Here is a 12,765-nt window from a genome sequence, read left to right as displayed (position 1 = left end):
ATAAAATATTTTATTACAAAATAAAGACACATAGAACATATTTTTAAAACTCCACAAAATATATTTTTTCAACAATCCATGATATTTCAATAAATAGACATTCACCATTTTGTTAACTCCATTTTTCTTGGTCTATCGGACCTCCCTCCTTATTAAAATAGGCTTTAAAAATTGTTATACCCTCCGGGCCGAAGTTCCTATACCCTCCACCATGAGGCTGCTAGAAAAATATTGCTCAGGTATTTTTGATGAAAAATTATTTTCATCAAAAATACCTGACCAAAAAATCCCAACAAAAAGCATCAATAATTAACCAATAGGTTGTGAAATTGGGCTAGGACCTTGAACATACCGAAGATGACGCGCGAACTTTTTATGGTGATTAGAAACATTTAAAAATTATCTGTGAAGGAGTTACAGCCACTTCGTAATGCCTTAATATAATCATGTCGGTAGGAAAATCATCAAAATACCTTTAAAGGATTTTGAAAAAAAAAACCAGTGAGCGGAGCAGTATAGTCGGACGGGGCCGACCATACTATACCCTACACAACTACCACGGAACTCAAATTTTCTGCGGATGTTTATTCCGAGCGTAGGCAATATTTCGTGATCTTGCCCGATTTGAGGTAAACATCACCTCTTCCTCACACTGACATATTTTCCGAATATTACGAGTATTCACTACAGCTATTGTCCAGATTCCCTTCACCGTCGGTTGTGTTGTGATGTTCGGCTTTCATTTGTGGTCTATATATCGACTCGAAAATAACACAAAAAAATTAAGTTTTCGGTCCACTTCATTCCAAAATTATTATCTGATCATCACCGAAAATTATAGGCGTTGTCCTTGGCCATAACTGGAACCTCATAGAACATTTCAAAGCGATCAGCGCTATAGTTCCCCTCTGTAGAGCGATAATGGGTTACTAAATAATATACGAATACGAGATGCCTGTAAATATTTAGGTGTTACTCCCACATCCGAGCACATACAACAATATAATTGGTATTAATTTAAAAGTCAACCACTCCTCTTGGATATAATATCAACTTCTAGGGCCTATGTCCTTCAGGGGTAAATATATATGCCATAGAATACAAATTTTGTCATTTTTCACACAAAAGTCAGGGTCCATTTGACCCGCTAAATATTGACCGATCTGGCATGCTTATTCTTTGACCCGATCCCCTTCTCCATGCAAAATTTCACGAAGTTCGGGCCATTATTGCGGCCTCTGGAGCGACCAGAAAAACTGACAAAAAATTAGTATTTGGTCCATTTCATCCCCTAAATATTAACCGATCTTTCCAAAAAACAATAGGGGTCTTCATTGGCCAAGACCCATCCTACATGCAAAATTTCGTGAACATTGGTCCATAACTGTGGCCTGTATCGTGTTTACAAATTATAATGGACAGACGGACAGACGGACGGACGGACACACATGTCTAGATCGACTCAGCTAGTCGAGATATGACGATCGGTATACTTAAAGGTGGGTCTAGGACCAAAATTTCGCGGTGTTACAAACTTTTGGGGCTGCACGAAGCTATAATACCCTGACAACATAGTTGTGTAGGGTATAAAAATTAAATCTTCTAGATTTCCCTAGGCCTTTAGAATGCACGTATACAGGTCTGCACGTACTTTTTAAAAATTCCATAAAAACACATTTTTTGCTCGGGAAGTCCTTTCAGCGAATGTTTTTTAAAAGTCCTAGCTTTTTGCTCTGCTAGTCTGCTAATCCTAAAAATTCAGCTCCAGTCCCGTGAGCTGAACTTTAAGGGTCTTCAAATAATTATTACCTAATGAATTCATGTTTATAGCTTTGCTATACCCTTAAAATATTCTAGACGATAAATTGGTTGGCCATTTAAAAAAAAAATTCTTACTGTTGTTCAATGTTGTAGACAATTTTTTTTTGTTCGTTTGTAACATGTTGTTGGTCTTATTTTACTCATGTATAGTGTACTGACTGACTTACTGGCTGTATGACTGACTTGCAATAAGCTGTAGCTGCTGCTGCTTCTTCTTCTTGCTGTTATTTATTTTTTTCTCATATTTTTTATTCCTGCTTAAATATGTGTCCACAAACAAAAATAGTTGATTTTTTTTTTGCAAAAGTATGAGCTGTCTCGAAGCACTCTCTAAGATTTGAAGTTGTAGTCTGAAAGAGGGGGAACAACACATTCATGTTTCCATGTTGCATGTTTTGCGTTGTTGTTATTTTTTTCTTCTTCTTGGTTTTTCTATTAGGCCTAGTGGCATGCAACATACCAATACCCAGCATTAGACGCATTGATAGGCACGCAGATACAGACCCTGAACGCAATAAGATTTTTAGTCGCATGTGCTCGTTTTACAGATGGTCGTGCTGGTGGTGGTATTAGTGGTTTTGACCAAAAAATCAAATGCTCATAAATAGATTGAAAATGACACATGCCTTAGTAGATTTTTGTTTATTTATTGCATTGAATTGTTGTTGTCTTTTGGTTAAAAATATACACAGACTGTCATGAGGTTCAGCATGTGCGCAGGATATTTTTTTTATTTAAAGGCTATCTAAAAATGCGACAAAAAGCGAATTCAAAAAAAAATTGCAGTGAGTTTTGAAGTCAGATGTTTTTCTGATTTTCTGAATAAATAAACGCCGATCAAATTGAAAGAATATTTTTATTTTTCAAAAATGTGAACAGAAAAGGATTTTTTCTGCGTTCAGAAGAATTATTTGTTATAAAAGTCCCCGACTTAAAGAACAATTACACGCGCCTTGTGGATATACTGATAACAGATTCTAGACCTGAAAAAATACACACTTTTAGAAAACATCCATACCCTCTGATGACTTTCAATAAAAGACTTAAGACAAAAACATTTTTTTATCTCACATGGTGACAAAAATTATTGTCATAGATCATGAATTCCTTATGCGGGTAACAAATTCTGGACCTGAAAAATACACATTTTTAGAAAAAAAATCCATAAGCTCTGACGACTTTCAATAAAAGACTTAAGACACAAACATTTTTCTTTTATCCCACATGGTGACAAAAATTATTGTCATAGATCATGAATTCCTTATGTCATCGAGTGTTTTCTATTTTTACACTTTCTCTGCACACATTGACAGATTAGAATACCTTTTACTTCTTACATAATAATTCTTTTTTAATTCTACAGAAAAAAATACCACTTGTCATGTAGCTCAGCCTTTCGTGGACAAGTTCAATTACCCACCATTTGACAAAAAAGCAAAACAAAAACAATTTTCTCTTTTTTTATTCTTTCAAAAAAAATTATACCCAAGTTTGTTCACCTTTTCCAGTTATTGTTGTTGTTTTCCTTCTTCTTCTTCATTTCTCAAAAAAAGAAATATTATTTAATTTCTTTCATTTTTGTTCCATAGCAAGTGTCTTCAAGTATCTCTCGGCCACTAATGACTCGCAAAAGTGTTTCACATAAAGTTAAATGTCTTTTGGAGTTGTTGTTTGTAAATTCAGTCAGTCAACAACATCGTGGATGATGATGGTAGTTGTATGTGCTTGGAATTCTAACACAAACCAAAAATTCAATTTCATGTGGTGTTGTTCTGAGTTTCATTCACGTGTTTGTACCGTTCGTTTTTTATGTTTTTTGGAGAGGCCTTTTGAAGATTCATCAAGTAATTGTTTTAAGCATGAAATCCTCTTATTTGCTTATAGTTAAGGCAATAGAATAATTCTTATTGTACATGGTTTTTTGTTGTAACAAATACAAATAGCAATTGTTTTGAAAAATACAACTTGTTGAAAAGTGGCAAAACAAAACACCATTTAAAGAGCATTGAATATGATGATGGCAAACAATGAGGTATGGAGTGTTTTGGATGATGAAGCAATTAATTTTTAAATTTGAAAAAAAAAATAATAAGAATATGAACATAAAGTTTTAATAATAATTAAAAAATAAAATAAATCGTAATTTCACCACAAGTAGCTTTCTTAAGTCTTTTGTATAAATTCAACTGTTTTATTATATTTTTAAAATTTTCCTAAAGAGGTTTTTACTTTGACACAATATTTATGATCATATGCACATGTTTGTGTCTTAAGTCTTTTGTCTTAAATAGCTATATCATTTTTTTTTTTTTTTGAAATTCATATTCCTTCAATCACTAAGTAAGATTGTGGCTTAAGTCATTTAAGGTTCTTGATTAAATTCTTTAAAAATCACGACTTTCGATCCAATATTTCTTAAAAAACAAAAACAAAAATAATTGTAAGAAATCCACGTCTCTGGCACAAATATTTCTTTAAAAACTATACAGAGAAATGACCTATAGCTCTTTGAAATTTTAACAAAATAATTCAAAATGTCAGTGGTTCTGATAAACTCACAAAAAAATATATGTAGACAAATTCACGTTTCTAGCTTTAATAATCAAAAAACATATCGACGCCTCCAAACCATAGTATGCTAAATCTGAAAAGTGCGTTTTTCAGTAGAAGCTTTCAAAGTATGGAAGTTTCTTTAATCGTACGTGCCATGCTATGTACATGTTTGCTTATAACTTTGGTTTGGATTGGCCGATGATTACCAAAATTTCAGTGAATTTAAATTAAGGACCGTAGTATCTAAAAACGTAAAAAACTTTAAAATAGGCTAAGTCGACTTAGCATACTATGGTTCGGAGGCGTCGATATTGAGAAATTACTTCTAGGCATCTGAAAATCCTTCCGAAAAATTCTCGCCTTTGACTTATAACTCTTCAATTGTTTCTATGCAATTGTTTCTATAGAAAGAAATATTCCCTCAGCAGACTAGAACATTTTTCCATAGAAAAATTCTTTCCTCAGAAGTATATTTTCTTTTCCTATTGAAAAAATGCTCCTCTCAGAAATATAAGTACTATTTGCTACAGAAATGTTTTGTGAGAATAATTTTTTCTACAAACATTTTTTCTTTTCAAGTTTGTACCTTAAGTCTTTTGTTTTCTCTAAAATTAACTACCCTGCTGTATCACCTGTTCCTATGACACATAAAATAATTAGCCCTTTTGTTCACATTAATTATTAAATATTTACAAAGAAAATTGCGCTCCTGTCTTAAGTCCTTTGTTTTTTTTCACATTTTCCCCATTCGGCAACTCCAAAAAGACAAATTCGCCCATCACTTTGAATAATGATTTCCCTTTTGAGTACTTTTTCCTCTTCGTTGCTGCTAAAAAAATGTCCTCAACATATTAGTGTCTCATTTAATGTTGTAGCTGATAAATCAAAGCTTTCTTTTCTAAGCAGTTTACAAAGAATATTTGACAGCTGGAAATTCTTCATTTTGTCAAGAAGAAGAAGAAGAAGCCTGCAAAGCAGAGACAACAATCCTGCATACCATACGATGCCATACCATTCACATAGGAATCTGTTTGACTGCTTTTCATTTCATGGCCGCCCTTTTGATTTATACACACTTGTTATGCTTAAAATGGATAGAATATCAATTTACGCAATTCTTGCCAAGTGGCTGGCACTTTTTTCGTATCTTTCTCTGTTGCCGCGACTAACAAAAGTTAACATGGTCAATCCTTTGGATGTTTGGCCAATGCAGCATACATATGTGTATGTAAGTAGGCTTGTTTGTATGGCCTTTAAATTCAGACGTTTGTCCATTCTTTGTTTTTTTTTTATTTTTTCATAGACTAGTCGACTGGACAGTCGTCAGTCTGTTGTTGGGATTGTTTTTTGTTTGAGAAATAATGCCGCCTATTTTATGGCGCCCTTTTATTCGCCTTTTTTGCTGTTGTTGTTGTTTTTGCTGATTTTTCTTCTGCATTCGCAGATATCTAGTGGTCAGCAGCATATGTGTGCTGGAAGTGTGTTTCCGTCCAATACAGTGACAGTTTGACATTGAAAAAGTGTAATTAATTAGTCATAGTTAGACACTGCTATCAATTAAGTTTGTAACTGATTTGAGGGAATTTTTCGCTGTGACTGCTGTTTGTTGTAGCAAAGGGTACCACCATACCAAGGACGTTTTCAGCAAAAAAATTGTCAAAAGATAAACAAAGGGAATTTATAAATACATTTAACTTGTTCATTGCCCTGATGTCAAATAAAGTAAATATTTTTAAGATAAGAAGGTAAAGGAGTTGACTGTTGGATATACATTGTGTGTGTGACAATTTTTATCTATATTTAATTATTTACGCATAACCATTTATTAATATTTTCTGTTTTTAATTATTTACGCATAACCATTTATTAATAATTTTGTCCTTTTTTCTTCTCTTTACAGCAAAAATGAAAATATTTTTGCCACTAGTCACGTGGACAGTACTAATACTTTCGAGTACGGTAAGTGTATACAAAAGTTTAAATTATTTATTTATTTATTTATTTTTTTTTATAAAAATGGGTAAAATAGAAAATTAAGACCCAATTAGAATCACTTAAAGCACATTTAATCTAATATATTTGAAGAAATATAGAAAAAAAGGGGTAAGAAAAAAAACCAATTAGAATCAAAGGCACATTTAATCTAATATATTTGAAAATCCGATACTCTAAGGTACTGAAACAAAATCACTTTGCACCTTTCTAAAAATGGAAATATATTTTATTATATATTTTTTTCAAATCAAAATTAAGTTCTAAAACCTAAATTTTGTTCTTTAAGCCTATTGGGTATGCATTCAATATTACAAAATAAAATCTAAAACAGGATCATTATCCAAAAAAATATTCATGAATAAACATTTTATTTATTTATTTATTTTTTTTATTATGTGGTGATAGAATCAAAATTCCGTTAGTATTCCAAAAATAAACAAATTAAAAATCAAAAGTATTTGCCAAAATTTAAATTAAATTATAAAAAAATAACAAAGAAATTCTTTCCATAATTTATAAAAATTCTAAGAAACCTCTTCTCTCTTTTATGGCCCCAAGCGAAATATAATCCAATTAAAAAGTGTCTTAAGCCTAGACAAACAAAATTAATTGGAATGCTGTTAACAAATAAATCATTTGTTTTACAAATTAACAAACAAACAAAAGCAAAACTCAAGCTTTAATAAACCAAACCAAAAAAATCCGCAAGAAAATCCTCTAATAAAAAATGAGCCAACAATTTCCTACCAGGTGAACAATATAAATCACAATGTGAACTAGTCACTTTTTGGTTATGTGACTCTCACCTAAATAAAAAAACAACACAACAAAGCAAAAGAAATGAAATGAAAGAAACAGCCGAATAAAGTCAATAAACTCCGAATTTTTGTCTAACAAAATGGGATAGGGGTTTTGGCGGTAAAGAGCTTACAATTTGTTGGTATTTCTTTTCTTTAATGGACACACAATCGCACACACACATACAGAGTATTTGCCAAAAAGAAAGGTTTATCGGCTTAAAGTTCAAAAACATTTGTATTGTTGTACCACTTTAAGGTGGAGATTTAATGACTCTCCAAAAACGAAAGACTTTTTCTATGATTTTTTTCTACAAAATTTCCTAACTTTGACAGATAATTAAGAAAAAATCAAAGAAGGTATTTTTATAAAAGGCTTAAGAAAAAAGTTGGAAAAAAATCTAAGACAAATAATTAACGAAAAGGGCTATCAATCTTAGAGATTATTGAGTCATTTCCTACATCACAATTTGGCGGCATAGCAACTGATTTTAGTAGGGAAATATGGGTGATGTGCGGGAATGAAAAGAAGAACCTTGAAATCCATGTTTTGGTCAGTTAAAAATGCGATTGATTCTGCCAGTGTGTGAGAGTCACATTGTAATGATCTACAATTATGTTTCATCTCTTGTCCGTATTTGAAATTTCGTGGAAGACTCCGAAGGTATACAAGATGTGGTGTACCACTCCAAATTGACGTCCACAGGTTACCACAGGCTAATGAAATGTATCGGCCAGCATTTAGGCATCTCCTCCATATAATTATACCTCTTGGAGGAAAGAGTTGAGAAATTGACATATATCGGTCACTAATTAGGCATAGCCCTCAAATAATGATAACCCGAAATATTCGCTTATTGACGTCCACAGGTTACCACAGGTTAATGAAATGTATCGGCAAGCATTTAGGCATCTCCTCCATATAATTATTATTAATTGACATACATATATCTGTCACTAATTAGGCATAGCCCTCAAATAATGATAACTCCAAATATTCGCTAATTACTATACTGTTCTATCAATATTGGTCCCCCTTTAGGTATAGCCTCATATAAGTTTGTAATATAAATTACAGTCGTTTGAGAATTTTATACTCTACCGTGCGTTATGAATATGAGTCCACGTTTTGGGGTTTTCAGATTTTAGGAAAAATGCCCATTAAAAATAACAGAATTTTATATTTGGTGAACATTGTAGAATTATCGATATATGCCCACTTTTATGGTAGGTTCCCTATATTTTCATTGCAAGTTACCTATGATGGAGGGTATCCAAAATTCCGAAATTAACGTTTTTTCACTTGTTAGCTCTATTTTTCTACAAATATTTTAAATAAAATCCACACTTATTGCTCCGTTTGATATTTATACCCTACACAACTATGTTGTCAGGGTATTATAGCTTTGTGAAACTCCAAAAGTTTGTAACGCCGCGAAATATTGGTCCTAGACCCACCTTTAAGTATACCGATCGTCATATCTCGACTAGCTGAGTCGATCTAGACATGTGTGTTAGTCCATCCGTCCGTCTGTCCATTATAATTTGTAAACACGATACAGGCCACAGTTATGGACCAATCTTCACGAAATTTTGCACGTAGGTTGGATTCGGCCCAATGAAGACCCCTATTGTTTGTGGGTAAAGATCGGTTAATATTTAAGAAATGAAATGGACCAAATACTAAATTTTTGCCGGTTTTTTCTGGTCGCTCCAGACGCCGCAGTTATGGTCCGAACATCGTGAGGAGTTGTTGACCTTCAAATTGCTACCAATTATATGGCTGTATGTACTCTGATGTGGGGGTTATATGTAATTAGGTAAATGTGACTATGTGCATAATATTACTATTACTCCATTAGAGGACGGAAATTTTGCGCTGATCGCTTCGAATTTGTACATGAATTCCCGACTATGGTCAAGGAAGACGCCTATAGTTTTCGGTGAAGTTGAGATTTCATTCAGGGGGCGCAATGAACCGAAGACTTTAATTTTGTCAGATTTTCTAATCGATCTAGATGCAATTATTATATGCAGAACATCACATATTTTACAAGGTGAAGGGGTTCTGACCAAATACTTAGAACGGCTGTTTAGATGATGATAGGTCAATTTTCCGAGGGTCAAATCAACCAAAACCTAAAGTGACCAATTTTTTATTTTATTTAAAAAAAAAAAACATTTTGGAAAATATGCAAGACTTAGAAAGTGGAGTTGTTGATCTATAATCGGTAAAAAGGGTGCATATATCACGAAATATTGCCCAGGCTCAGAATATAGAACCGCCGAAAGTTTGCTTTTCGTGGTAGTTGTGTAGGGTATCATATGGTCCGATCCGTCCGACTATACTGCTCCGCTCACTGTTTACAAATATATTTTATAAATCCACTCTAAGATCTCTGCTATGGCTTAAAACATATTTTTCCCAAATCCACTCTTATAGTCCTGCTATTGCTTTAAACATATTTAAAAAGAAGTAAATGTTTTGCTTATTTTTTTTATTTTTTTATTTTTATTTTTTTTTTTTTTTAATTATTTAAAACGTCTACGCTTATAGCTCCGCTAATCCTAACAAAATCAGATTCATATTATGGCAATAAAACATAGATATGAGGTCAAATACAAAAGACTTAAGAAACAAGCGTAATAAGAGTAAGAGAATGAGAGAGCATTATTCAAAGTCAACTAGGTCTTAATTCGGATTTATGGTCTAATAAAATTCTGTCAATAACATTGACTTAATTGTATCTTCTATTTTGCCAATTTGATTAATATTACAGCCAACAAAAATCACATTCTAATACCCCACAATCATATAACAATATAGGGTATAATAAACAATATAGCGCCAATATTTGTCAAAAGACCAATGACCGCATAAACTAAGCAAAAAAAACCGATATAACGAAAGGTCTTTCAACTTTCTTTTATGGTTTGCTATACCATTCCTCTTATTCTATATTTATATTGATGCCGGCAAACTATCAACAACGACCTTAGCTACCAATACTGACACACACACCACACAATATAGCCTTGATTGGTTCTTAGCTTGCTTTGTTATTGCTTTCTGTTTTTTTGTTTAGTTTTCTTGCCTTTCTTTGACTAATGATTCGAAATGTTTTCATAGACAATTATTGGTTATCTTTTCCCTTGGAACTCTCCCTCTCTTTCCTAAACTTTTTCCTAAGCCATTATTTGCATATTGTTTTCCTTAACGTTAGTTTTGAAGATTTTTTTCTTTTTACGAAAGGTAATAATTAATGCAAACTGATCAGTTAGTTAACATAGTGGCCGTTATTTTATTATTCATCAACTTCTGTGGCGATGATGTTGATCATCACCATGTTAATGGTTTGGAAAAAAATGTAAAGAAATTAAAATATTGCAAAATAACATCCCGTTAGTTTATTTTTCTACATCATTAATTTTCAACGATCATCATTAAAATTAAAGTTTTTCACAACGCTGAACGTCATCATTATCATGTTACCGGTCCCTCTCTCCCCTGCTCTGCTATTCTGCGAATTGTGTAAGGGAGCAAGTTCGCCGTTGTTGGTGTTGGCAATCAAAATTGATTTTTATCAGTGTCGTTTTAATGATGTGCTGAAATATTCTGTTCCTTGACATTCAACCATATTCGTCCACCTAGCGTAGGCTAGAAGGCAGACTGTCAGTCAGCCAGCTTGCCATTCATCCATACATCTGTGCATGGCAAGTGGTAATTAAATTTATAACGCAACGTACCTAAAATAAGTAATTTTTTTTGGTCGGTTCGGAGCTATGTATGATTTTGTTTACAGAATTTAATTGCCTATAAGCTTGCGGAATTTTAATGAGGTGTATGAAAGAAGTGGGAAAAATACATATGAAAGACTTAAGCCACAAACATGATATTTGTAGCAAAAGTTGGGGAACTTCAATTTTTAAAAAAAAAATTTTTTGGAAACAATTTCTCTTCATTATTGGCAAAAAACAACAATTTTGTATCTTGTGGGCATGTAACAATTTTTTTTTTTTTAAGTTGTTGAAACTAATCAAAAGACTTAGGACACTATCGTGATTATTGTGGAGGCTGTTGGTGGGGAAGAAGAGAAAACAGAAATAATACTCAATTTTTAACAAAACAAAAAATTGAGGCCCTGATCTGGGACCCCCATAGACTTCTGGCATCTATCCAAACCCTCAACCTGTTACAACTTCATACATAATACATGCCGCCCAGCATATATGTTACAACACGAATTATGAGATATCTGGGTTTAATGCAAGGCACTCTTGTAGAACAGCTATGTGCGTTTTCTTCTACTTCTTTATTTTCATTCTTTACACACACACCTAACACTTGTTTACCTCTTAGCTGTTACACTTGCATAATTATTCCAGCTATCACCTTACTGTAGCTTTGGTTTTTTGTTGTTCGTAAAGAATAAATAAAAAAACAACAACATAACAAAAATGACAGTTATAACGGATGCACTCTAGTGCAGTAAAAACAACAACAACAAATAATAGCAAACAATAATAAAAACCACATCAAAAAAAATATTTATTGTCATTATATTCCGGTAGAAGATGAAGATGATCACCATGTAATGGTGATCATGGTAAATCACAATAAAAATAATAATCATAGTCACCTGGCTGGCAAACTTCATGGTAAATCGCATTGTCGCTTGATGGGGAACCTTTTACGGTAGAGCCCATGATAAAACGCAGCAGCAACAACAACAACAGCGAATGCAAGTTGCAGTTAAAATCTAATTGCAGTTGGTCTTGAAAAAATACAACACCAAACAGCAACAAAAACAATAGCTATGATAAATGAACGTTATAACGTTTCTAAAGTTAGCGGTCGATTGTTTGATAATGCTGATGGCAGACGTCTGAATGCATGAATGGTGGGACGGATGGGCGGACAAAGGGTATAGACTGACAATGTCATGGGACTTTTTCAAAAAAAAAATCACAATTGCCATTGTTTTTAAAGAAATTATATGAAATTTGAAATGATTAAAAATATGCTTAATTTTTTTTTGGAAGTTTAAAAAGTGTTAGGCTAAAGCACCATTAATCGGTACACCAATTATTCACTACCGATATATGGGGCCTCTAATTGAATTGAAACTAATTTGATATTATAGGTTCTCATTTTAGTCTTCCTAGTAGTAACATAGTCTCCATTTAAAAGTCCTGATGGATGTTAAGTACTTTAAGTGCCTACCTCATGGTTGAGGGTAAAAAAACCCGACTGATTGAACTAAAGGTGGTTCTTACTAGTTGTAAATACAATATATTCATAGACATCCTTCCATTGCCTTATAGAAAAGATCCATTGCATACGACATGAAAACTTAACAACTTCATTCAAAAGAGATTTTCGGTCTTCCTCAAATCAACATTATAACCAAAAAAATATTAATGCTTCAATCGGAATTATATTAGCCTTCCGCTTGTCTCTTTAATAAAGCTCCACACTTCCTTATTTTAGCTGAAATAAATCTTAAAAATCTTAGACCTTCTTATCTTAATTAATATACAATTAAGTGTATTTTTTGTCCAAAAATAATTATTAAATATAAAATGATTGTGTTCGTAA

General features: G+C 32.7%; 1 protein-coding gene across 1 annotated transcript in view; it reads left to right on the top strand.

Annotated features, from left to right (window-relative positions):
• The window catches only part of LOC133326219 (uncharacterized), a 181,185-nt gene that overhangs the window by 48,326 nt on the left and 120,094 nt on the right, over positions 1–12,765 (top strand). The window contains 1 exon segment of the mRNA XM_061534900.1: positions 6,275–6,333. Within this exon segment, the coding sequence (XP_061390884.1) occupies positions 6,280–6,333 (54 nt within the window). The 5' untranslated portion in view covers positions 6,275–6,279.

This window comes from Musca vetustissima, unplaced genomic scaffold, assembly GCF_032173495.1.
Source record: "Musca vetustissima isolate MV318-11 ecotype Yass unplaced genomic scaffold, APGP_CSIRO_Mvet_v1 utg5479, whole genome shotgun sequence".
Taxonomy (NCBI): domain Eukaryota; kingdom Metazoa; phylum Arthropoda; class Insecta; order Diptera; family Muscidae; genus Musca; species Musca vetustissima.
Note: the sequence above shows the minus strand (reverse complement) of the source record. Positions and strands in the feature narration are given on the sequence as shown.